Here is a 27,646-nt window from a genome sequence, read left to right as displayed (position 1 = left end):
GTCCCTGAGGGGAGCAGGCCCGTCCTGCTTAAACCTCCCTGAGGGGATCGGGGCTCCAGCCTCACTGTTCCTGAGGGGAGCGCGGCCCCGGGCGGGGAGGGAGCGCCCAGCGCTGCCATGGCGGATCCCCGGCGCTCCCGCTCACAGAGCCGCTGGATGGGTCAGGCTGCAAGGGCACCCTGCGGCTCCGCTGGTCCCACCTCCCCGCTGCAGCACGGCCATGCCGGCGCACGTGCCACAGGACTGTTTCCAGACGGTTCTGGAACATCCCCAGCGAGGCAGACTCCGCACCCGCTCTGGGCAATCTGTCCCAGCGCGCGGTCACTCGCACAGGGAAGAAGTTCTTCCCCACGTTCAGGCGGGACTCGCAGTGCAGCAGTTCGTGCCCGCTGCCCGTTTTCCTGCCGCCCGGCACGGCGGGCAGATCGCGGAGCCCGCGGGGACGCTCCCTCAGCGCGGAGCCGCCGCACTACAGCTCCCGGCAGCCCCCGCGCCGTGACTCGGCCGGGGCGCCGCGGCGCGGGCCGGGATGGAGTGAGGGGCGAGCGGCGGACAGAGCGCGGCCCTCGGCCCCCGGCCCTGCCTCGCTCCACGCGGGTCTATGCGGCCCCCCGGAGACCATGGGATCCAGGATCAAGTGAGTGTCCCCCGCGGCTCTGCGGCCCCGCTCCGGGGCCTCGGCAGAGCGAGAGGGGGACTGACTTCCCCGCCCTCCCTGCGCTCCGGGAGAGGCCGCGCGGGCGGGACCCCGCCGAGCCCGCGGGCCCCGGGCAGGGCGAGGAGGGGGGACAGGGAAGGGGCAGAGCGCTCCCGGCCCGCGGGCCCCCGGGACGGGCAGGACGGGCCGTGAGAGCCCGACCCCGGCGGGACCCCCGGCCCTGCCCCGGGAGGGGCGAGATCCGGCCGTGCCTCACACCCACCCCCGGCACCGCCGCCCTGGGGCCGGGCGGGGAGCGCAGCGCGGCGTTATCGCTGCGGGCCCGGGCAGGGCGGGGGTGCTGCGCTGGGAACAGCTCCACGGCCAGAGCCGGCGGCGCCTGTCCGGGGGCGCGGAGCGGTCCAGGGAGCTCAGGGCTCTTTGGCCAGGTCAGAGTGCGCTCGTGGAAGGACCGCGGTCTGTCCGGGAGACCTTCAAACTGCACCGGCAGAGGGGCTTGGGGGAGGGAGAAGAGTGGTGCGAGTGATGGATGTGTTGGGCCTGCAGATCCATGCTCTCAATGTTTTTTTTAGTTTTCAAAAAACTGGTGGTTGATTTATTGGTAAGCCCTGCTGGTATGTTTGGTATTGTCACGTTAAAGGTCTCAGTTCATTCATGTGCCATTCCAGGAAAATTCAGTTCCTCTGAGACAGGCAAAGGTGTAATGAAGCCATCACCAAGCAGGGAGTGCTGACATCTCTGTGTGTGAAAGGGTGATAGAGGGGAGAGACCTAGTCAGGTTCTGGTTTATTCAGCAGTTTCAGCAGGTGCTGTTGAGCAATTGTTCTTCCTTCTTGAACACAGTGATCTTCAAGATTACGCGGAGCTTTAACTTTTCCCTTCTTTTGTTTAGCTTGAATACAGGACTAGAAGGGACATAGTTTGTGTGATGACACATCTTCGTGTTCCCAAGCCCACGGGCTGGGTAGGCATACACATGTGTCTGTTCAACCAGGTGTTTTAGGAACATGTAAGTGGATAATGAGTGTTTATAGTGATGGCACTGAGGCATTTGGTTGGTTCCAGAAAGCCTTCCTTCCTTGGGCGTACTGTGGGCATTAGCTTTGCACTTTTTTGGCATATATGTTCTCAGCTGTTGCTACAAAGAAATCAAAGCCTGAGAAACTAGTGAAACTCTCACAGTCAAGTACAGGTAGAATCTAAGACTGCTGGTATTTTTGGCAGCAGAGCAGGCTGTGTCTCTAACCTGTGCCTTCAGTTCTTGCAGTGGTCACCCTTGTTTGAATCACTTCAAGTTCGTGATTCAGAATGACTTCTTAGGATGACCTTATCTTAAATCTATTCAAAGGTTGATGCTTTAAATGCAGAGGGGTTTTGTGTGCATACTGAGTCCATAAGCTGTGTTTACCATCTTTGGGTTTGTGATTGCTAGTTGGACTTCAGCCTTTGAGTAGACTTTGCTGAATGAGAATGCCATCAGGCAGGGGAGATGCTCCAACCAGAAACTGGTGTCAGGGAGGAGATGTAGCTGTTAGGAATATTTAGTGCAGCCAGTGGACTTTAGGACTTTTTCTGTGCAAATTCCTTCAGTGTGAACTTGTCTTTCAAGATTGCAGATAAAACCCATGTCTTTCCCAGTCACCAGGAAAACACAGATGATAACCCCAGATAAATATTGCTTTTCATTCTTCTTGGACTTGGTGAGAAGGCATTTTGGCCATTGAGTGATTAAGCAACTTTACCTTGAGCTACACTTAATAAATTGCATTTTTCCGTTTTGGACAGAACACTGTGCCCAACTAGAGTAAGGACAAAACTTCAAACCAATCTTGAAGTATATTAAGAATGAGAGAGCCTGTCGAGTAAGAGGCTTTTTTGGTTTGCTTTTCTGAGCTGGATGTTTAATCCAGCGAAGATTTTAAAGTTGCTAAGTAGCTCCCTTATTGGGGCACGTTGGGAGTGTGAATGAGAAAACTGTTTGATAATTGGGTGTGCTGATAATTGGGTGCACTTTAGGGGTGTCACCGATATGTGCTGGAGCCCCAGTAAAAAACCAGTACTCAGATCTCTTGCTTCTTGCAGTAGATTGATAACTGTGAGGGTTTATTACACTCTTGGCACGGGATCCCTTGCACACACTGTGAGAGATCTGCAGGGAACCCGGGCATATCTGTCAGTGAGGTTGCTGATGGGTGCATAATAATGAGTCATCTGAGTGAGAGATTGCTCAGAGAAAAGTATCAGTGGCTGCATCAGACTGAAGTGAAGGAAATCAAGGACTTGCCAGCAGTCCTGTGAACTCTTGGCTTCTGTATAGCTGCAGGGGAGAAAGCAGGTACAGGGAGTGTTGGGTTACAGAGCTGGGTTAATCTGTGGCCCAGGAACGTGCCAGCGCTCGTGCCAGCCAGGGAGGGAGGATACAGGATATAGGCTATAGGATAGCAGCCTCATTAACCTGCTGTATCACTGCTCCACAGCCTTTGTACTCCACCTTCCAGGGCAGAAAGGATCCTTGCTTGCTTTATTTTAAATGAGGTGTCAGTAGCAATCTGTTCAGCAGAATTCCTTGCCCTGTGACAATGTTGGGCAAGTTCCTTTCCAGGGGTGGTTGTGTCTCTCTGCTGACACAGGAGATACCCCATATCCTCCTGGGAAAGCTTTCAGATATTTAACAGAAAGTTTGCCACATACTAAGATGGGATATTATCTGCCTAGGGAATACCAGGCAGAAGAAGTTAAATATATGGAAGTTAATCAAGGCTTCAGTTGCAATCTCTGAATTGAATTAGCCACTACAGATTTCTGCTAATAATTTTATTTCTGCGAGAGTTGAGCGAGTAATCTTGTTACAAGACAATTAATTATCAGGCAGTGTCAGGCTCCTCTCATGCCTCAATTTTTAAGTAGAGTGATACTTTCTGTCATGAGTGCTGTTACACTGGGAAAAAATGCTCCTGACAGAATTGAAATAGGCTGTAGGTATGTAAGATATGTGCTTCCATCATACAGCTTCGGAGCAGGACTTGGTTTAATTTTATTCTGCATAAATCTCTTACAGTTTGATAAAATCTAAAATTTTTCATAGTAAAAGGTACATAAATACCTTATTTGAAATACTATATTACTTCAACTTAAAATTGAATTTCATATTGATTGCTTTGATACTGAAGTTATTTCTACATCTGAGATTTGAAGTAATTCATACAAGTGGCATTTATCACAGAAGCATTATTTCCTCATACAGCTCCTTCCTAAATTTCTATTTACAAAGGAGTATTGCATTTCCTTCTGAAATTATCCAATTCTCAAATAAATGAGTGTGGTGGGTTGACCATCTCAGGCAGACCCAATACAATGAGGTACTATGTATTTTTGTACATACCTGTCCTATGCTTTTTCTGTTTTATGGCATCTCTGTATTCACTTGATAAGTGACTGAGGGTCTGTAAGTGGTTTTGGGGAGGAAAGAAAACTCAGTGTGTGTGTTTAGGGCTCTGCTGCTGGGGAGGATTGCAGGGGGTGAGGTCTCAGTGCGAGGCACAGGTGGCATTAGATGTCTGCAGGTCAGTTTAATAGTCATAAAAGTGGACTGCAGAATATACACATTATGATCATGTTTATGCTGTATTTGCAAACTGTATGAAGTCTCACAGTGACTTGTTTCCTTAATTCCACTGCAAAGTTATAAACTATCCCCAGTCCAACAATGGCTCCATTCTCATACTGAGGTGTTGGTCGTTGAATGCAGCCTTTAATACCGAGTTTCTCACTTGGCAAAGCTACCTCAGCTTCACTGTTCACAGAAATCAATGGACATTTGTCAGGGAAAATTAAAATACAAAATGTAATGTCTTTTTGTCTGAAAGTTTTGGTGTAGTCTGTGCTCCTGCCAGCTGTGTGACACAGTGCTTTCACTAAGGAACTGGGACATGGGCTCTAACATAATGCTAACAGGGTGTTTGTTATTTTAACCATTAGCTGTAAAAATATTATAAAATTCATAAACTTTTAATTAAGGAAACGGGGTGCTAAAAATAAAGGCATAAACAAGGAGGGTATGATAAGGCTGCACAGCAGTATGTGTGAAAGGAAAAATACATTTCTGCGGCTGTGGGATATCATTCCATCCTCATCCTGTACCGTGATTGTTGGAATGTGGCTAAACCCCAGTATTTGCAGCAGATTATGGGCAGCAACTCAAGTAGCACAGCGAGAATTGTGCAAGTTTGTTTTATATTGCACAATAACAGCTGACTTTGGATTTCTCATAACCTATGAATGTAGTTTTCTGAAGAAAAAAAACCCAGCTACTTAAGACAAATCAGTTGGGAACTGGTGGCAAATTAAATTACCATTAATTGAATTGTGAAGCATTGTTGCTCCTGAGAGGTGCTCTGTAAAACTGAGGAGTGTGATCCTGTGCTACTGAAAGCAGTGGGGGCTTTTCTGTCGGTTTAAATAGGTGTGGGCTTTGGCTTAGAGCCACTTGAGTTAGACTAAATGGGCCTGTGGCATGGTTAGAAATGTTTTCCTTAATCCCTTTTGCTGTTAAAGTAGGATTAAAAATAATAGAAATTCTCTGAGGAGTAAGCTGAACTCCTTGACACGTTTATCTGTTTGGTTTCAGATGTTGGGTAAGATGAGTTTAATTTTTCAGGTTACTGTTCAGTTAGGAATTCTAGCATATGTATTTGTGGGTCTTGTCATTATTTTCATCCTTAGCTGTAAGGGAGTTACAAAATTCACAAGTTAATTATACCTCAGCAATTTTCTAATGTTAGATCGTTTGCATTAACACATAGGAGACAACATTATCACTGTACAAGCAGCCATAAATTTGGAGCAGTAATTATGCAATTTTGAGTCTTGACTTTAACCAGAAAGTCTAAGAATAAAGTGTCACATGTTCAGACCTGCAAAATCCTTATTTCAGTAACTAAACAATTACAGTGTAATGTGTGATTCTCTTTAATCTCATAACAAATTTCTGGAGTAGCTAAAATTGTTAGTCAGGGACTAACTCAAAATATTCTTTCTTATTTAATCACCTACTGCCTTTGCATCCTCATTGCATTGTGAAATGTAATTCCAGAGCATCACTCACGGAGTTATATTAGTAAGGACCGAAAATATACACTAAATGGCTTGTTTGTTTGTTTTGAAGTAATATCATCAACTTTTTACTTTTAGTACTGGTATATTTATAAATCTTGCACAGAGTATGTCTCTTTCCTCAAGCTTTATTTGTGTTTTGTGGCTCAGTTTGGTGTTGGTTTTGACTGTTGCACCCATTTCCTTGCATCTGGCAAATTTCTGGATTCAAGGCCCTGGAGACTCAGGAGGCCAAACCTTGTGCATTTGTAATATTTTCCAGCACAGCCTTTTTTTTGACAGAGATAGAAATATTTTGACAAGTATTAAGAAGGGGAACTGTCTTCATCGAAGTACAGCCACTCAAGATTCTCAGTAGTGTGTGCATGAAATGATTTCTCCTCCTCTTGGCTGCAGCTTCTTTATTTTTCCTTCTTCCTGGGCAAATAGGTGTCATGAAGTTGAACTCGAGGGTCACAGCAATGAAAATGTGAATCTGGGTTGTTTGTTCCTTGTTGGACAATGTGACTGTTTTCAGTTTGGTGAAAAGAGTATTCAGGACTTTTTTTTTTTTCCTGAAAAAAATCCCTGTGTTTAGCACAAAGGTGATTTAATTTGTCATTTGAAAATGAAGGTGAGGTGAAAAGAACTTGCTTTTCTAAGTTCCACGTGTAATCAAATTTACTGCTGTGGGCAAGAGCTGGACTAACTTATCTCTCTGTGTGAGCACCACTCTGACAGGGGAGATCAGGGATGGGGTTTCCCTGGCTCCTGTTGTTCCCTGTGTGTTCCCAGAGTGCTCTGTGACTGTGGAATGGCAAGTGCACTAAAACCACGTTCTCAGTGTGCTCTGTGCTCTTCTTTCCTTTCAGACAAAACCCAGAAACTACCTTTGAGGTGTATGCAGAAGTGACCCACTCAGGAATCAGCTGCCTTGGGAAAGGTACTGCTTTGCACTGTAATTCTGCCTGTTTGTTGGTTGAAACTGTTGGTAAGAACCATGTACTGGGACATCATGAAGTGTAATTAATATTATGCTGTTCTAGCTCTTAGAGATATCCTAATCACTGGTTCTGTGGAATCCTGTACAGTTAGGACTAATAAAGAGAAATTCTTGCCTCTGTCCCTGATTGTGGGCAATTTTCAGATTTCTTTGACTGTTTTGCCCTTTTTTTGTCTTTTAAAATAGAAATAACTTTCTTCATTAGGTTGAAAAAGTGCTTTTTCAGGTTGGTATTTGCTGCTCATGTAAGAAAGGGTAGTTAAAATAAAAAAAATGCTCTTAAAATATCTCGTGTGGAATTTATTTTTACTTCCTCTTTCTTACTTGTCTACAGAACTATTTTTATCTGCTCCCAGAATTCTTTGATCCAGTGACTTTATCTGGAAATAAGACATGGACACAGCTTGTGATTTGGTTAACTGTTTTTACCAAACATTGTTGTCCTGCCGTAATTATACAAGTGTTTTTCTCTGATATGGTTTTTGACAAGTATTCCAATGTTTATGCTATAGATGTCCCATAACTGCTGAAACCAACACATAAGTGTATTTGTGAATTTTTGGTTGTGCTCTTGTGTAACCCGAGGAACTTGATCAAATAGGCAGGAAAAGCAAAGGCTGAAATTCATTATCCCAGAATTTAGTTCAGTCTCTAGAATGCTACAAAAAGGAGGGATGTCAGCATGAAATAGTTATGGTTAGTCAGCATATGCTGAAGTGATATTTCTTTTGTCAATTCTGGAGTGGTCACGTGGGTGCTGTAGATGTGGTGCAATGAACCAAAAGAGACAGTTCTTATATCTCAGTGCCTGGAAAGCCCCTTCCCTCCTGCTCTGCCTGTGCTGTTTGTTACATCCCCACAAGTCAAGGAGCTGCAGCTCTGTCCTGTCCTGCCAGAGCCTCCCTGGGAGCTGGAACTGGAGCACAGGCCTGGCTTGTCCTCCTGCCCTGTGCCATCCCAGCTATTCCATGGAACTGCAGGAGCCCTTTTAATAACTGCTCTTTGTTTCTGCACATCTGACCTGGATTCTAGTGCCAGAAAATCTGAACAAATTTGACCATAAACATTACATTGTACAGTACTAGTGTCTGGGTATAATCTTCTCTTTGAAGTTTGTTTGCATCCCCCTGGAGGGATTAATTCCCTGCTGTGGGAAGGTGGGTTAAAAAGCACGGAAACTACTTTACAGGTTTTTAATTGGAGAATTTAGTATACATTTTGTTCTATAAACCAACTGATTCTGTGGGAGTTTCACTTAGTTGTGTTTTTAAGTTTGTTGGATGTACTTCTAGGTGCAAAATCTTCAGAAATTCTTTTTAGGGAGTAAAAAAAGTTCTAAAAGTTGTTTTTGCAACTCATGTATTCTGAAGTTATTCATTCTCTCTGGGTATTCTTTTAAGAGATTTTTTCCCAACCAATTATTTTTATATTTAAGAGGTGCCCTTTATTCTCAGAAGCCTTAGATTTGTGTATCCCCAAATATTTTGTCCTTTTGCTTCAAATGAAGATTGTTTGATTCTCTGAGTGTCAACTGTACTTAACAGCTGTACCATGTCCCAGCAAATCACCATTCCAGAAATGCAGACTAGAGACCTCCATGGAGCTTTACTTCTGCTTCTTGGCTGGCTGTTCTTTGCCCAAAACCCAGGAATAGGGATCAGGTTTTATTTTTGTGCAGTCAGGGAATGTGTGGGACATGGCAAGGAGCAGCTACTGTTAAGAAAAGCAAAATGTATAAAAGGTGTATAAGGAGCAAGTTTGAAAAACTATTTCTCCCCACTTAATCAATCCCCAAATTAACTAAGACAACTGTTTTTTAAGTCCGTGTCTCGTGTTATAGTGCTGTTGGTACTTAAAATGCTCTTAATTCTGATATCAATCTTCTGACCTGGTCTCGAGGAGAGAGAATTGCTCCAAAGCTGTAACTGTCCTGGTGTGGGGGATTGTGTGGCTTGTGGGATGGTACAACTTGCTCTGTTTTGTGATTGCAAAGCTTGGGTGGCTGTCAGGGACTAACCCCAGCTGGCAGCTCAGCCCCACGGAGCCACTCTCTCCCCCAGCCTGGTGGGATGGGGAGAGAACTGCAGGAGGGAAAGTGAGAAAGTAGCAAAGGGTGTTTGCCATGGGAGTGTGGAATATCAGCTGGAATTTGAAGCCTTAATATGTTTCACAGTTCACTTGCATCCTCCTGGAATTGGAGGCACTGACTGGTGTTCTTAGCTCCCCACGGACAGTTGTGCATTCAAGTCACATTACTGCTCATGGAATTCACAGCCTTGCATTAAATGTTGTTTGGTTCATAACTGTTGAAATGGATGAAACCAGCATTTTCCATTTGCTGTCATATAGAACTATTTAGATTGGAAAAGACCTTTGAGATCTTTGAGTCCAAGCATAACCCTGACAGTGCCAAGGCCTTGTCCCCAAGCCCTGTGTCTGCACGTCCTGTGGATCCCCCCTGGGCTGGGGACCCCACCACTGCCCTGGGCAGCTGGGCCAGGGCTGGCTGTGGAAGGTTCTCAGTCACCAAGACAGTCGACTGCAGAAGGAAAAAACCTGTTCTGGGCTCCAAGAAGACGTCAATAAACTGGAACAAGTTCAGTGGGGGCCGTGAGGACGGTGAACTGGAGCACTTCACTGTGAGGACACGAGTGCTGGACTGGGTCAGGGAAGGAGGAGGCTCCAGGGAACGGAGCAGCAGCTTCCACACCTGTGAGGAGTTCTCTGGGAGGGGACATCCAGGCTCCCCACAGTGGTGCCTGGCAGCAGGACAAGGTGCAGTGACAGCCTGAATCAAGAGACATGAACGTGTTCCCCGGGAGGAGTCACGGATCAGAGCAGGGCACTCGCAGAGTTGTGCATCTCCATCCTGGGAGCTTTTCAAGACCCAACTGTTTCACAAACTCAACAAGCTGGTCTGACCTCACACCTGGCCCGTCTTTGACAGGAGGTTGAACTGGAGACCTCCTGAGGTCCTTTCCAACCTGAATTATCCAGTGATCCTAAGGTTTGATCTCCAGAAAGGTAAACTTCAGGATCATCTGGGAGATGTTTTGTATGAGGTACAAAGAGAAAAACTTCATTGCAACTGAAGAAGCTGAAAAGGCAAACGTTGTTTTATTCCAATCCAGGCAGGACTCTGCCAAACCACACTGAAATGTGGGAACTGAGAGAGGAAATGATCCCTGGATCAGCCTACTGTGGTCTCGCTGTCCTTTCCCCTCTAGATTGTTTAGAAATGGTGCTCATCTCTGCTCAGCATTGTATGTTTTTGGCACGTGAAGGCTTTGGTGTGCTTTACAATTCCAGCATTCAGTTGTATCTAAAGACTGTGTGTGTGCTTTTCTTTGTTGGGTTCACACATCTTACTTGGAAACTTATGGATTTTTTGTACTGAGTCACTTGAAGTGAACGGGACGTCTTTGTTTTGAGAGCTGTGAAGCAAGAGAGCTGCAGCTGTGACTGGGAATGCTAAGATGAAAATTCATTATTAAAAATGTGTTTCCATAGGAGAAGGCAATACCAAACCGTTTCTTTGCCTGGTGATTGTGGTTTCTGTGGCACCTGGGAGCTCCCTGAGTTGAAGCTCGGTTAGTGTGTGTGGTTTCCCTGCTCCCACCCTCTGTACGCTGCCTGTTGGTGTTTGGTTTGTCCAGGAGCTCCTTGTTCATCCCTGCAGGCCTCCCGTGCTCCCTCTGTGCAGGGCTGTGCTGCTCCTGAGCCCGGAGCCTTCTCACCACAAGTGAGAAGCAGCAAACCAGAATAGAAAGAGCAGAGTCTGCGTTTTACAGTGACAGTACATGGAATTTATCCAGTGAGAAATCCGTGTTGTGTGTCAGGTGTAAGTATGTCAGGGATAGGAAGTTACAAGTCTGGTGCTTCTCACCAACTCCCACACACTTACTTTCAGGAAAAAAAAACAGTCATGGTTTGATTTTAAAAATGAAATATTCTAGGGAAAACATTGGCCAGTAGTGAAAGGAATTAGTTTGGATGGTCAGTCTGTGCCTTTGGTGCGTGGTCTTCTCACATTCACTGGAATTGTTACACGCTGGGGATAATTTGAGAGGGAGATTGAAGCTTTGTGTCAAATACTGCTACTTTCCTGGATCTCTTTTCATATTTTTAATCTTTGTGTAAAGGAAGGAATCAAAGTGCTTTCTGACACTGTGATTTGTGTATTTGCCATGGCATCTCATAACAGTGAAACTTCCAGAAATGGAGGCAGTAAATTACAAAGAGCTTGTATTGTTTCTTTTACAAATGATAACTGTTTAAGCACTTGAGCACTTCTGGAAATCCAGTTCTGGCCTTTTGATACGTTGTAGGCAAGTGCATTGCAACTGTTTCCTATTTTTTTAACCTCAGCTAAAAGGTTGTTTTGGCGTTTTTTTGAGATGCAGAAGTAGAAAGAATCCACTAGCAGTTTTTGTTTAAATACCTTTATAAAGAAAGTGAAAGCTTACCACTCGTGAAATTTTTCTTTTAACTTTCAAAGCACTTTGTGATCTTAAAACTGCTGCAGATCATTCATCAGAAATAGGATGTGACAAATTTAAGGCTCTTGCTGGACCCCAGCCAAAGATTCTCTCTTGTTAGATGGGGCTGTGAGGAGAATTGTAGTCTGACTGTCAAACTGTTCGTGTAGCAAAAGAGAATTTGTTAGTCTAAAGTAACCGATCAAAATAGTCTCTGAAGTGAGAGCATTTGAAAGTAAATGCTCACAAGAGTAGGACACCCCCTACACCCCTGTCTGGGAGGACGTACCACGCTTTTGTGTGGGGTTTTTGTGTTCTTGCCAAAGCAGACATTATAAAAGTATGTCAAATCTGTAGCTTTACCATGTAGTGTGCCAAAAGGCCTTTCTCTCCAAGGACCTCATCTTTCATCTTTTTGTGAGTGTAGCATAAATTCTTGCTGTGTGTTCAAGGAAAAAGCTGAAATGGTTTAGTACAGCTAAAGGATTTCTTTCTTGTTTTATTTTTTTAAGAACCGTGGTAAGTTAGAAGCCTAAATGCGACCGTGTGGACAAAGTGTGTGTTAGAGTTTAACAAATGTTCACTGGATTAGGAAAGGAAATGTAGTTTATGCTACTTCTTTTATGACAGAATTTAAAGGGTCTTGCTGTAAGACTCGCCATGTGCTTCTTTCTTTTCTCGAAAACATACCACTAAGTTGAAAAGGGAGATGAATCTTAGAAGGAAACTATTAACTCCGAGGTAGTTTATCATTGTTTGAGTGAAAGGATGACATTTGCATTTGAATTGGCTCTCAGAGTAGCATGTACTACTAATCTTGTTCCTACTAGAAGCTTGTGAGTAGTTTAAGTACTTCCTTCTTTACTTTTCATGTTCTAGCCTTGGGTTGTAATAGCTCTTTCCCTCCCTCCCCCCTTTCCCAGTAGATCACAAATATATAACTTAAACTAATCGAAGTCCTTAACTCTGCTGGGAGCAGTCACCGAGTACTCGGCCTGAAGATTATTCTGCAGTTGTCACTGTGCTTTCCCTGGCAGGACTGTCACAGGTAAGAGAGCTGCAGGTCTCTGTCTGTGCCAGGGCAATCCTGCTGCCCCTTGTTACCCTCTGGCACAGACTGGGTGTTGGGCAGCAGGTCAGCACCTCCTGGACAGAGAAAGGATGTTCCTGAACAGAAGCAAAGTTCCTGGAGCAGGATTAAGTTAAGAGTTGGTCATTCAGAAGTTTGTCAACCTTACCCGTGCAGCTCGGAGAGCAACATTTATTTTTGAAGGTGAAAACATTTTGTTGGTTCAAGTCTGCCCATTCTGTGTTGAGAAATAAGTAACATGCTGAAGGTTTAGGAATGACAAAGGAAGTGCAGAGTTCAGGTATCTTTCCATGAAATAAGGGCTTTCTGTTGAGCATGGGCTGGAATCCCAAGTTTCCCTGTCCCATCTTTCCAGTGTTATGTTGCTACACCAAACTTCCTAAAGCAGGATTGGAAAAGTAACCAAACCTAAGCAGACAGGTGGGATTTGGGAATTCTAATTCTCCTAAGATGCTGCTTTGTTTTTCTGTTTCCATTTGATTGTTTTGCTTCTAAGTGCAAACAAGGAGGAAGATTTTAACAAAGAGCCAACTGGGACTGCAGTGTCTGGGTAAGGCAGGAGCACTGTTTGGGCTGTTTTGTTGGAAGACAGTTCACAGTTTGGTTTTACAGTATAAATCAAATACAGAACTCAATTTGATGAGAAACTCACTTGATGAAAAAAATATTAGAATCTGTCATATTGCAAACCATGGTAAATTTTATCTAGCACGTTTTTAGGCATGTTCTTATCTGATGATACTTGATTTACTAAACCCCCAAAATGCTAATATCAGCTCTAACTGAATGTTCTGCTGCTGCTGTAAGTTATTTTGTGGGAAGAGAGCAGTTTGGCCTTTTTGTTTCATGCTTTAAGTGCTTCTGTCTTCAGTCCTGTCTGTCTCACAAGTATTTACTAATCTGCACTATATTGCTATGCTGGCACTGTTTAACTAGACAGAAAAATTCAGCACAGAAAGTCTCACTCACAAGACTTTAAACTCTTTTGTTGATTTATATTTTTTTAAAGGAGCTTGACATCTTCATCAAGTTCACAGTGGGCCTGCTTTGTTTGCTTTCTCTTGAATGCTTGATAAGATTTTTCTTCTATTGTTTTGTGCAGCAAGGACAGAACTTGCCATGGCTGAGGTGGTTTTTTTGTAAATCCACAATATGGTCATTGTCTGCTGCTGAATAATTGTGACTGCTTTTTGTACAACCAGAACTAAGGCTTTGGCTGTGAACAGATTCCTTCTTAGCGTGAAAAGAGACTAATCCATGTAAATACAGCCCCAAAATAAAGCTTTACAGAAAAAGGGAAAGGCTGCTAAGCAGGAGGGCAGAGGTCAGCAATTTAACCTTTAACCTAACAAATAAGAAGCATGAAAGTTCCCGAATTGGTTTACAAAGGCAAGCTCCTGTGATCTGTCAGTTTTTCTTTTCATGATAGAGTTGGGTGAGAAAACTGACTGACAGCTAGTGCCTTTTTAACTGCAGGTTGGAATTAACTGCTAAACTGAAACTTTCTTAGGGACACTTTTTCCTAGTGATTCTAACAAATTATTTTCCTTCACCAGCTATACTTAGAGTTTTCCTCGAATTTATAGATGAATTTGAGTGGTTGTTCCTTTTAAAGAGTTCTTGAGAGACTCAATTTAAATACCCAACACTAGTGAGAGATTTATATTTCAGCACTTGAAGCATTTAAGAATTTGGTGAAGGACTTGTTGCAGTGAACTCTCTGTTAATGTGAGTTAGCAGTGAGTTAACAGGGCTGCTGTAACTGCAGAGGTTGTATTTGGGATGGAGTCAGTTGCTGTTGAAGGGGGAGCGTGTGTGTGACTTTATTTAAGGGAGTAATTTTAGTGTCAGTTCATTCTCAGTCACCGAAATTTCCAAGGTGGTTTTGTTTTTGTTTATCCTCACTTAATCACAACAGGTAATCTCGGTTAATGAGTGGTCACTATTGCTTAAAGCTCAGTGCATCTGCAATCAGCAGTTAGCCCAGATACACGTTTCTGAGGAGAACTCACAATTAGAGTGTCATTCAGGTGAAAAGGAAACAAAGTAGTAATGACTTTAAAGCAGACTCCCCGGAGATTTCAGAGCAGCGATTTTGGGTGGGGGTTCTGCCTAATGTTGAAGGCACCGTCCCAGGAGTGAGGGACCATCCGCAGTTGGATGATGCTTCCTGTGGATGTTTTCCATAGAAATCCTGGAGTTTGGAGTTTGTGCCTGTCCTTGGTGTGCTGTGTGTGTTGGTAATTCTCCCCGAGCACTGCAGAGTGCTCCAGAGCCCTGACAGAGCCCTGCCCGAGTGCAGCACAGCCACGGGGAGCTGGGGAGGCAGGAGATGAGCTGCATCTATTTTATTGCTGGTTCCTTCTGTTCCAGAGGGTCCCTTGCAAGGAGGGAAGGTAACCTGGCACTGCAAAGGAGGCCTGTCAGTGCCTGAGGCAGCCCTGCCCTGCTTCTCTTTGCTGTGATGTTTTTTTGTCATGAACAAAAAGCAACATGCTCAGGTTTTCTTGTGGGTTTTTGTTGGTTTTCTTCTGTGCTTTTTTTGGTGTGGTGTGTTTTTTGGTGTGGGTTTTGGGTTCTTTTTGAGATTGAAATAGAGTTAGAGAGAAAGAGGATTTGAGGTTGGATTATTATCAAATAAGTATAAAATTCATACCAGACTATTGTTTTACGTCAGCAATGGTTGTCAAAACCCCAAACCAAATCAAAACAAATCCCAAACTCCACTGTTTGTGCTACCAGAGACAATTTTCATTTTGGTCCTGGGACTAGCAAGTTTTGGTAAACCATTTGTCAAAATTCCAGATGCTGACAGATTATTGGCTCTTGGGAAGATGATTTTTATGTCTTTTTTAGATGGAAACAGATTTTGATACACTTTTTAATATTACTTATTTCATGGAAGAGTGGGATAGAAACCAAGGAGGTTGAACTTCAGTATTGATGATGATAACCTTGGATGGAGGGGTGGGAAGAGACAGCTGATAGTGAGAATCTGTTGTCTGGGATGGGTTATAGTCTGGAGAGTTTGTGTGAACTCTTCCATGACCGGAAGAGTTGGAGAGTGATGGTTTCTGATTTGATGAAGATAGTCAAACAATAGAAGATGTGTGGAAGTCCCTTGTGGAACATCATAAGCTGGGTGCAAAGTTAAAAGATGAGGAGCAGGAGTGAAGGGTCCTGTTTGCTGTGTCACAGAAGGGTCTGGCCCTCATGGCATTGACTGTGACAGGGCAGGCACCTGGGGAAGGAATGGGAAAAAGAACTCCAGGGGTTCCTTGGGTGTTGGATTTGACACTGGAGCCAAAAGAATTTCCACGCTTAGAATCTGTGCTGGGATTTGGAGTGTTGGTGAAAGGAATTCCACTCCCAACTCCCATTGCATCCTACAGGTGTTAACTCAATCCCAGACTTAGTTCCTTTGAAGACTCATTTAGTTTGAAACTATGTAGCTGTAATATAACTAGTGATAACATTACCTTTTCGTGAATTGATTCCCACATTGTTACACCTCTTCAGTAAATTACTGTTCATTTATGTCTGTAAGATACTTGGGAGATCCTTGAGATCTTCTGTTCCATTGTGATTAATGTCCTTCTGCACTGAAGGTCAGGTTATGTTTGTCCTGTGTGGTTTAAGGCCTTTTGTATATCATAATCTTATTTGCTGAAAGTATCTGCCACTACAGTATGTCCCAGATTCCATCTGTACTGGGTCATTAAATACCTCTCATAGATATTTTCTGCTGGAAAGAATTCCCACGTTAAACCAGAAGTGTACACTTAGTGTGCACCTTGGCAGTGTCCAGGAACAGGAATAGATGTGGTGAGTGAATGCAGTGATGTCACTTGCTCAATGTTTTATCCCTTCATGAGCTGTAGAGGCAAAGAGAAGCAGAATCTCCCCATTTGCCATCTCTCTTGCACGGGTGGCAAAGAGCCTGTTTTGTTCCCCTCAGAAATATTGAAAGTGGCATCCAGTAATACAGTAATTACAGCTTTGCATTTTGATGCACTTCTTGATTGCTTTGCTGTGCCCTGGCCATGGGATTGGGTCTTTCCCTAAATCATCTTGAAGCAATTCTGTATCCAGACTGAACCCTTAGACTACAGTGTGTATCAATCACATGGACAATTAAAATTGAGTATTGACGTGTTTTTAAAATAGTCATACATCTCAATTTTGTTTATCTCAAAGTTTTAAAAACCTAATGACCTCATTGCAGCTTGACTATAATTACCATGTTTAAACTTCTATGCATTTTTTAGTTTAAACAGCCTTTGTGTTTTTTTTAAACCAAAAGAAAATTAATGAGAAGAGACAAAGAGACATCAAAGAGGTTTTCCCTCTGATTGCAGTGTTAGAAGTTTTGCCTGAAAATAGGTTACATTTCTTCTGTTTTCAGCTGAATCCTCATTAACTTTACATTTTAATGATGTCCAGAGCAAATTATACGATTATGGGAGATGCCTTAAAGGGAAGCTTAAAGGACACCTTTTTAATGTTTATTTCTTTACTGGTGGCAGTATTTGCACCAGTATTATAAACAGCATTAGACTGCTAAAAGTAATTCCAACACATATCAGAAATATCTTCCATTTCTGCCATATATGTGGTGTAAGTGTCTTTATTTAATATTTAACACAAATGCAGCATGTTGGGGGATATCTTCATCTTTGTAGAAGAAAAATGTAAATCAGGTCCTTTGAAAGAGTTTACAAATTGCTGGTGCATCTTCTGCTCAGTTTAATTTATAATGATAAGGTAAAAGAGAGACATGATTTAGCAAAGTCTCTGAATTGTTTTATTTTCTTGACCCTTCAATGGAGAAGATGATTGCAACATTAATAAAGTGACAGTTTGTATTTTTACAGTGACATAAAGCATTATCGGGGAAAAGTAGTGGAATTTCAATTTATTCCATTTAGAGGACCTCAAATAGCACCAGTTTTGTGTTCTAATGTACTTCTACTAAAAATTAAGATTGCATAATGAACTTTCTAGATGAAGAATTGTGTTACATCAAATGTGGCGACAGAACCTTGGATTTGGTGCACCTTAAACAAGATTAACTGAAACTGGCAGTGGCTGGGGTGGAACTTGAACAGTTGAGAATGAAAGACATAATTTCTGACTGTAGCTCAGTGAAAAGTTGGGCCAAAAAATCTTGTGAGAAGTGGGGTCTTCGTTCCCCTGTGCTGACACTTGGTGTCTGTGCTCTGTGAACGGGACCTTTGGGTTTCTTGTGCTGCAAGAATATAACCTTGGGATAAATCTTTGGGAGGTGGGATTATGGCAAGGGAGTGGGAAGAGGCAGGAGTGTCCCAAAGCACAGCTCTAAGGTGGGACTCCAAATGCAGCTGAGGTTGTGAAATGTTACATTTGAGAGCTGACAGGTTAGTCCTTGGTGCCTCCATTTCCTGACAGGAGTGAACTTGGATTAATCTGGGATTGTACCCATATAGGGCTCTGCTTGGCATGGGGTTTTGGGAAGCCCCTGGCCTGCGTATATATTCAGTATTATTATGATCTGCTCTGCCACTGCAATCTATTCCTTGTGTAGCTTAAATCTTCTAGCTTTGATGACTTCTAATGTAACTTTAGTTTGAAGGTGGTGTCACTAAAGTAGAAGGTTGAGTGGAATTTCCTGCCTTTTCTCACCTTTATGTTATAATTATCAGAGAATTTTTCAATCTTTAGTTGAGGTGCATAATAAAAATCCTGATTAATGAGCTGTAGCTGACAGAAAGATGTGCACGTTATCCCCATTTCCTTGGCATGCAGGACTTTGTATAGACTCATATTAGCACTGAAAACACGGAATGTTGTTCCTGGTAACTTGTTCCCCAAGTATTTGCAGTGAGGCTGTTTGCAGCCAGTTCTGTGTTAATGATAGTGCAGGGCTGAAGCATTCCAATCATTCATGTGCCTGTCCTCCCTTTCTCATAGGGCTCTCTTGGCTCAGGGGTTTTGCCTTATTCCTTTTGCTTTGTTGTGGTCAATTCAGTCAGTATAATAGCAGAGACACTGGCTTTTTTTTTTCTTTTTTTGCTTTAATAAAGAGTTATGTTAGAGATATACTATAACAGGGATGAGAGCTATTTATGTCCTAAGCTATTGATTTTTAATTAATGTTGCCTGGGCTCATACATGTTGGCAGAATTGCTAACAGCTTGTGGCATTTTTTAATTCACATCTTCTTTTTTGGTATTTTGACAGTGTCATTCATATCTCATGAAAAAGTACCTCGTCAGGTTAAATGTGTTAAAACACCGAGCAAAAAAAAAAAGGAGAGAATGGAACATAGGGCTGCCTAGAAACCTTGATCCATTGCCAAAGTATTTAAACAATTTAGTGTTTTGGTTTTCTAGCTCCAAGCTGCTTCTCAAATCCCTTGCTAATTAATCCAGTTAATTCTTTGTAGACTAACTGTATGCAGGGCTTTTTCTTGGGCCTCTATCACTGAGAACCCTGTTTTGTTTGAAGCAAACCTAAGCTCTGTTATAAAGGTTGTAGTAATAAAGTGAGTACTTGCAGATGTAAATACAGTGTTTTGAGCCCTTTTAAAAGGAGTTGTGTTTGTGTGGGTAACTTCTAATTTAATCTTTCATGTTTAAAAATTCAACATATATGCTCGTGTAAAAAGATGGAGAGAACTTTGTCATCACTTTGATCACTTAAGAAAAGGCTGTGGAGCCTCTGTGGGACAGTGATGGGTTGGAGTGCTGGTGTTGTGGGGCTGCAGTCAGTGATGGGTGTTTAGTTTTCATCAAGGAAATGTTCATTTTTGTGCTCCAAAATGTGTGTTTGGATGCGGGGCAAATAAGGGTTTATCAAGAAGGAGAGTTTTCAGAAACAACCTGTTGATAGTTGGAATTCTTTTGGTGAGAGCACAAGAGAGCTGTGGGTTCAGACCTGGAAAAAGCAGCTGGGGAGCAGAGAGCTCAGAAAGACATGGACTGAGCTAAAGAACGGAGCGTGGGCTCCTCACAGGGTGCTCCTGTGGGACTGAGCTGCCCCAGCTCTGAGCTCACTGCAGTGTGTGAGGGGTGTTGGAGCTGCTGCCCTGTCCCTCTCCCAGAGCTGGGCACACAGGGGGAGCTGTGGGAGCAGGGGGAGCAGTGGGAGCAGTGGGAGCTGTGGGAGCAGGGGGAGCAGTGGGAGCAGTGGGAGCTGTGGGAGCAGGGGAGTCCTGCACTGCAGCCATCCCGTAGGGGAAGTGCCTGCCAGGATGTGCTGCCCCACCACCTGCCCAGAGATTCAGACAGGCTGCTTCTGAGGGCTTGCTGTCTGTAGGAGAGCTTCCCCTGCTCTCTCAGGGGCATTTTGGTAGCTGGATATGTGCTCTCCTCTATCTTGGAAGTATCAAATATCTGAAAACATTCTTTGCTGTTTTGTGGTTAAAATTCCTTTTGATACCCTTGCCTTTTCCCTGGTAGCAGAAATGCTTTAAATTGTTTTAGTGAGATGATAGATTTCCTGTCTAGCTGCACTGAAGATCAGCAAGCTTCTCTTTATATAAAACAAATTTTCCTTCAAGCTCACAGCACTGCTTTAAATGTGTAAACTTGATTTCTCCCAGCCCTTTCTGCAGCTGCAGCATCCCACGGGCACACAGTGAGGTCTGTGAGCAGCACTGACAGCACTGCAGCCTGAGCTGGGCTGTCCTGCACGTGTGGGGGTCCCCACTGCTCTGGGGGTACCCGCTGCTGCCCAGGGGAACTTTACTCCAGGAGAGAGGAGTCCTTGGGAGCCCCGGAACACTCCGGGGTTTTGGTTTTCTTTCATCACATCAGCTACATGAGATGGATTTTGCCACCTTAGGACCTGTTTCCCCTCACCCCCACTAAGTTTTGATGCTGTTCAAGAAGTTCAGCTTCTGCCATCAGCACATCTGACCCCACAGGAACTTTTTGCAGGGGAGGCTGTTGGTTGCTTTTGCTGTTCTTCCCAACTCTCCTCTCGTGTAGTGCTTCAGTTTGAGGCTTCCCCGGGGCCTGGGTGGTGCTGCAGCCCTTGGGGGAGCTCACTGGGACCAGTCTGTGACGTGTCTAACTGGGTGCCAGCTGCAAACAGGCTGGCACTGTCAGAGCTGGGCATGGGTGAGCTCAGGGCTCTAAACATCCCAAAGGTCCGTGGCTGGAGGCTCAGGGGTCAGCACTCAGTGCCTGTGGACGAGGAAGGGCTCTCTGGGTGCTGGGGGCAGTGACAGCAGCTCAAGAAAAGGGGGGTTGTTTTTCCTTTCTTACTACAACACTTGGACAACTTATGGTTGAGTACAACACTTTGTTCCATGTGCTTTGTCAGTCAGCTCAGATTGAACCTGGAGTGTGGTGGTCTGTATAGAAAGGAGTGTATTTCTGCAGTACTTTATGTGTTTGGCTGATAATGTGAAGTTATGGTTGGTGGATTTTGGAAAGAAATTAAAAAAGAAAAGTTAATCACTTGTAAAATGTTCTCTAATACGTGGAAAATACAGGTTATTACCAAATATAAATGGCCAAACTGTCATTAAAACTAAAAGCAAAAATGGTGAAAATAAAGTAGTTTGGAAAATGTTTATAAAACTCAAAGTATTTTCTAGTAGTGAAAAGCCTGGAGGTGTTTTGGAAAATACTGTTTGTTTTCATTAGCAATTCCTTTAGGTTTTGTAATGTAGTTGATTGTTTGCCCTGGCCACGTTGTGGTTTTACACCAGTTCCTTTTAACACAGTATTGCTCAAAAGCAATATGAGAATAAGGTGCTATTCCTGGTCTTCTTCAAAACAACAACCAAATTAAAAATTATCTGGTTGACACAAGAAAGTAGAAAATATGACATTATGTAAAAATTCCTCATGGCATTAATTGAATAAGGATTTTTTTAAATGAAGGTCCCGAATATGCCAATGTTGGGTATTAATTCAGTTGGCTCTAAACTCTAACATTATCAAACATAACTTCTCTTTGCTGCTGTACAGAGTGAGCTCAGAGCCATTGTTTTGGGCTGCACGTGTGAGCCTGGGCATCAGGTAGGCAAACAGGAGCAATCTGAAATACATGGCTTGTAAATATTAAAGAGGTGACTGTTTCTTGTAAAACTGTCAAAGCTCTCCTTGCTTTGGTCTTATCTTGTGCAACTTGAGAATTTGCATTCTGGAAATCTGAGTCAAACTGGCAGATTCAGAGAATCCCTGCTTGTGGCTGGCATTGTTAAACTCCAGATGATGCACTACTTTGGATTAATTCATTAATCAGGATTAATTTTTGCTGCATGTTAGCTAGATGGGATGGAGGGCTTTTTATTTTTCTCCCTTTCTTGCCTCTGAGACTTTAGGGAAATCTCAACTAGTGAAAGATTGCCCGTGTGCCCTGTGTGGTACTGGCACCTCCAGACTGTCACATTTTAGTCAGAGCATGAAATATTGGTGAACTGTTTCTTTCATATTTCCAGGACAAGGAGGGCTTGCCAGCTGCTGTGCAAGTGAGGGGACTGTCACCAGGCAACTCTGCTGTCTCAGGATATAAATACAAAGAGGCAGGAGAGAAACAAAGTCAGTATGCATGGCCTGAGCACTTGAAACATATCTCTATTAAATTTATAGAGTGGTGAAATGGTTATGAGAAAAAAACATACTGATCAAACACAAATAAATAAAAAAATTATTAAAACCAAAAAAAGCCTAATTAAAGTAGGTGTTCCCATTCAACTTCTACATTTAAACCCTTTTGTATAATTATTACAGGCAGCCTGTAAAATGTTTCAAGACACTTCGTATTTCATTTTGTAAGCCAGGCTTTGTGCATTTCTTGACCATTGAAATACAATTTTACCTAATTATATTTTTTTGCAAGTTTTGGCTGCTGTATGATTTGCTGACTAGAATTATAGGGGGAAAAAAAAAAGAATTAAAAACATAATCCATTCAAAATTTGCTGCTTGCAGGACTCCTGGAGTTTGGCTTAGATAGCCAGGAACACTGCATTTCTGGGTTGGTGGGAGAACAGATGGTTATGAAGAGAAATATCCCCCTAAGTGCAGAGTAAAGCAAACTCAAAAGATTCATCAAGCGTGCTTTAATGTGGGCCTGAGGTGCCACCAGAGTCATTAACCAGTGCAGGGAAAGGGGCTGAGCACCTCCAGTGAAGGTGGGAGAAGCATGTCACAAACAGGACTAGAAATCACTACTCTTTTTGTCTTCTGGTTTTGATCTCTGTCCTTTTAGTTTTAGCTCTGTCCTGTGCACCCCCTTCTGATAGACCCAGCGTTAGTTCTGTCAGTGTCAGCAGTTTAAAAATTAATCTGGACTGAACATTTTCTGCTCTTCTTTGTAAAGAAATAATTCAGAGTTTGCTGGTCACTGAAACCATCTTATGCTTTCAAATGTCTCCTTACTCTTACAGTTTAGAATGTTGGTTAAATGAATCTGTGCCATTATACAACCGATTTTTTAAAAACTGTGATCTTGGTATGGATGAAACAAAAGAGGTTAAAGATTTAACAGAGTGGTGTTTCCCCAGTTGTATTTCATATATTGAACACTGTGCTTGCAACACAACTGTTTCACAACCCCCATTGAAAGAACTGGTAAAGTTTTGATTAAACCTGGAGGGTTCAGGGGAGTAAATAATACAGTTAGGATGGAGCCTGGTGCCCTGTGCAAGGGTGTGACTCAGTGCTGTGTGTGTGCCAGGCTGGGCACTGCAGAGCTTGACGTGACACCAAATACCTGCTGAGGACTCGGGGTGAGGAACCAGAGCAGCCTCTGCTTGTGGTGACGGGCAGTGAATGGTTTCCCTGGCTTCTTATCCAAGGAGGGAGTGTTGTTTCTGCTTTGCCCTTGCTGTACTTTAGTTTTTTAGCAGGATTGTGGAGTGAGTGTAACCAAGACCCCTTTAGATGGGAAGTTGGCTTGGCTGCCAGAAGCTGTGAAAGTCTCATATCTGAGGCTTGCTCTGAATGGGTCACAGGGGGACCAGAAACCCTGAGGAGGGGGATCAGAAAACCAGGCAGCTCAGGGGCACAGACACAGCTCTAAAGCTTGTGCCATTCTTGTGCTGTTGGAGCTGTTACCTCTCCACATCTTCATTCTGCAGAGCTGTGCATGGTTAAGTAAAAATCTGTGAGGAAGTTGTAGTTTAACCTGCTTTGTTTTGGAAGGATTTTTCAAAAACACATATAAGACGTTACTGAACACTGTCTAGGAAAGTTTTGCTCCTCGCTGCCCCTCTGGTTCTTGAGGTGTTAATAATATAAAAACAATTATGGAAATCATAGTGATTTGCTTAATCTGTTCTGGTTTTCTCCCTTCCTTCCTGTTTCCTATGATGTATATTTTATGTTGCCTTTGCTCTCAGTCTTTCCTGCTTTTGCATCACTTTACTGAACTCTGAATTACAAACCTTATATTTCATTTCTAGATGAGGCTGTTGGGAAAAGCGTTTTCCCGTCCCCAGTGAGGTTTGTGGTGCTCTCGGGGCAGGTTCCAGGAGCTGTGTGAGGAGAGAGGGCAGAGCTGGTGGTCTGTTCTCTCTGCCCTCAGCCCGTGATTGGGCACAGCTCTGAAGTCTTAAAGCTGCGTATTAAATAAAAATGGAATTTTTTATTCCATACGTGTTTTGTCTCGTTCTGAGGTTTCGTGTCTGCCGTCCTGGGTGTGTAGGATTTTTCTCTCCCACATTTTCTCCACCCACCCCCTGCCTTTTCCCCTCCTCCCCTGCTTCCCCCACTCCGGGATGGCTTCTGCTTCCCGGGCTGCAGCAGTCTGGGGGCAGGCAGGAGTGTTGGGCTGTGCTGAGTGCAGGACACCCAGGAGTTGGCAGAGGTTTGGAAAGGAGTTTGCGTTGCTTTTTTCTTGTGCTGCATAAGTATGAGAATGTGTCATGGGTGTTGAAATTAAAGTTACTCTGAATTCGGATCCAGTTCATTTTAGAGGCACTGCAGCCACAAGGACCTTAAAGGAGTGAATGAGGTAAATCATTTAATTAGGGAGGAAAAATGAGGTGATTTTCACTCTATTTTTCAGTTTGGGATTGGTATATCTGAATGATGTGTAGCCAGTATGGATTAAGTTGGCTGACTTTTATCAAAAGAAGCAGGTCAGTTTGTGTTGGGTTTGCATGGTTAACTCTGGGAAGTATTTTCTGGTAATTTTTTGAAACCTTCCCTGGTTTCATAATTTCCATACAATTCAAATAACAGACCAGTTCGACTTGGGCTATTTTTAGAAGTAACCAAGCATGCCTCTTTTAAAGGCAAAACTCACTTTATGATGTAAGAAAAGTTGAGAGTAAAAGAGCAGCATAGTTACACTAATATGCCATTGTAGCATGTTCCCATCCTGTCATCTGGAAAATTAAATCAGGTTCCAGCATGGATTAACATCCAGACTTGTGAGGAGGGGAAGGTAGTGTCTTAAATGCCATGAAATTGAACAATGGGATTATACAGTTCACAGCTAATTTCAATATTCGGCTGCATTTGGCTTTTTGTTGGACAAGATTGTGTAGGGAGAGGCAGCAATAGCTTTTAGAACTTGGAAACATTCACGTTTTTAATGAAATACTGACAATAATAGCTTGAATGTGGTTGAGCAATCAATACAGTGCTCTGCACAATGCACACTGAGTGGTGTGGAATCTCTGCTCCTGGAGGGGAAAGCTGAGTGTGTTGGCAGTGAGAACTGTGCTCACTCCTGTGGGATCAGGGCTTTGTGCTCCCCGTTTGAGGAGAACCTGTAAATGCCCGGCCAGGACTGAGATGCTGCTTGAAGTGGTGCAGCAAAGCCTTGCTCTGCTGTCCCTGGCCAGAGTAACCCCACGTTCAGCTGGTCGTTGGTCGTGTGAGAAGTGATTCCGTCGCTTCCCTCAGAAGCTCCTCTTGAAATCACTGCGAAGGAACTGCTGCAGGAACAGCCCCGGAATCCCTTCCATAGGTGGTTTTCCAAACAGCTCTGCCAGGGACAGGGTGTTTGTGCTGAGGAACAAGGGCTGGGGCAGCTCCAGCTCTGTGGCCAACTGAGATCTCACGGCAGCAGCTGCTTTGTGTGGAGCTGTATCCTCTGGGAAGAGGCTTCCGATGATGTGTGTCAGGTTGGGAAGTGAATCTCAGGACATTTGTGTGACATGCCGTTGGTTTAAAAGCTTTTTTAAACCTGAGTGTCATCAATAGGAATAAAATCAACGTTTGTCTTGGTACCAGCAGTTTAAGTTTGTGACAGATGTATTTCACTGCCCTTACACCCATGTAAGAATGGGAGATTCCAGGTGGGGTGGTGTATTTTAGCTTTATTTTGGAGTGTTGTTGTTTGTATTCTTACTGCTTTACACTTGTAACTTACAACTTCCAGTGCTGTATTTCAGCATGTGATTAATATTAATAGATGGCTGTTTGTCAGCAGTTGCTTTAGGCACAGACTGTGTGGATCTTGTCATCTTTGTGAGCTGGAACTGCCAAATCAGGTGTAATGAAAGACAAACAGGAGATACTGGGTTACCATGCCACGGGTTCAACCTGTGGCACAACCTGAGTTCTTGTTCTGGGGTTTGGGAGAAGTTTAGTTTGAGAAGCAGCTCCGTAATTCCTGTGACTTTTTCCTTTCTGGGGTTCATGTGCTCTGTGTTTGGCCGTGGTTTGCAGGGTCTCCTGCCCTCAGCTGAGCTTTCAGGGCTCTGTAACCTTACCAGTGGCTGCTCAGAGCTTTGCTGGAGTGGGGCAAGAGGCTGGGCAGCATTTCAGTCTGGCTCTTCCCTTGTTCTGGTGTCAGCAAATAGATTCCACTCTTCTGAACTTGAAAAAAGTATTTTACATGTGTTTACTTTGCATCATTTCACTCGAAAGCCTGTTAAGTACCTGGAATAACAGCGTTCCCTGTGTTTTGAGTTGCAAAGGGTTTTCTTGCTGTCTGGAGCTACAATGGAGCTGCATCTCACTGTTTGCATGTGCTGTGCAAAACAAATTACTGCGAGTTAAAGTGTTTGAAGTTCTCAAGTTACTTTAGTTTTACAGGCAGAGTTGACAGTTCTGTTCGTGTCTTTCCAAAGTATTTTCACACGGGTGCTGAAGCAGTTTTTCCTGATCCTAATGGTGCTGATTAAAGCTGAATCCTGAGTGCTTGGCTGGGCTACCCACCTGGATCCCTGATGGTCTGACCATTTTCTCCTGTTCAGAATGATTCAGATATCATGTCCTTTGGGATTATCAGGTGCCCTGTGCTTGTCCTTTCAGGGCAGAGCCTGGCCATACTGAGTAATAGCAATGTTTGGTTTGTAGCTCTTTATATTCCCTAAAGTCAGATATCTTGAGGGCCACTATTTCAATGTATGTGTTTCTGTCAATCCTCCTGGTGCAGTGAGGCTGCTCCAGCGTCCTGGAACTTCATGTCATGCCCACATAGAATTGAAATGTAGTTTTCCTGTGTGTGTATGTGTAGGTCAGTGCAGTTGAGAACCCCTTTCTCATGCACACTGAGTCACCAGCAAAGAATGGGGGATGAAAGCTGTAGTAGGATGTGATGAAGTTTCTTTTCCCCTTGTGTAGTGTTTTCCAAATAAAGATGCTGCAACTTTAGTCAATATTCCCAGACCATTTAAAAGCGGAAGTGATGGAGCTGACACAATGATAAATAGAAAGTACTTGTGCAAACACGAGGAAAGGAGCTCCTGGAACACAGAAGAGCCTTCAAGATGCTGAGAAAACAGGAAAAATACATGTTTACACACACACAGTTACTTTGTGTGACTAATCTGTTTTGTTGGATCTTTCAAGAATGAGAATGCTGCTTGCCATCTATAAAGGAATGTGTTTAGAGCAAACACACTATGGATTTATGTCAAATTTAGTTCCTCATTTCTCTAAAACAGTGGTAAATGATAAAATATGTGTGTCAGTACATGTATATATATATTTATATTAAGTTTGAGAGCAATGGATCAATAGAAGGGGGGGAATATTGGTATCACATTCCAGACACCATTACGGATTTCTTCAGCAATACAAATTTATTTCTTTAATTGAGTCATTGTTTGGTCTTTTTTCTTGTAAAATCCTGAAATCTTACCCTTAAATAATTAGTTTAAAAATTATTTTAAAATATGCAACTTAATAGTTGCGTAGTTTCCTCTCTCCACTGCTCCTGCACTTGCTGTGCTGAGGTGTGAAGCTGGACTGTCCCTTCATTGCTAATTGTGTGTGGAGGGTGCTCATGGCAGCACAGCTGGGCACATCTGTCTGTGTGTTTGGACACTTCACTCAGCTGTGTAGAGACTGAAGAATTTTCAAACTGAGGCTTTAAAAGGTGATCCCTTGCTTTGTTTCTGCTTTGCTGTGTTTGTGTAGAAGGGTTTGC

The 27,646-nt window shown here is 43.4% G+C and overlaps 1 protein-coding gene across 1 annotated transcript in view; it reads left to right on the top strand.

Annotated features, from left to right (window-relative positions):
• The first annotated feature begins 503 nt into the window (after positions 1–503).
• DENND1A (DENN domain containing 1A) overlaps positions 504–27,646 on the top strand; it is a 150,485-nt gene continuing 123,342 nt past the window's right edge. The window contains exons 1-2 of the mRNA XM_027687938.1: positions 504–637; positions 6,622–6,692. Coding sequence (XP_027543739.1) covers positions 621–637; positions 6,622–6,692 — 88 coding nt within the window. The 5' untranslated portion in view covers positions 504–620. The remainder of the gene's footprint in view (positions 638–6,621; positions 6,693–27,646) is intronic.

Source organism: Neopelma chrysocephalum, unplaced genomic scaffold, assembly GCF_003984885.1.
Source record: "Neopelma chrysocephalum unplaced genomic scaffold, ASM398488v2 Primary Assembly neopelma1_74, whole genome shotgun sequence".
NCBI lineage: Eukaryota > Metazoa > Chordata > Aves > Passeriformes > Pipridae > Neopelma > Neopelma chrysocephalum.
Note: the sequence above shows the minus strand (reverse complement) of the source record. Positions and strands in the feature narration are given on the sequence as shown.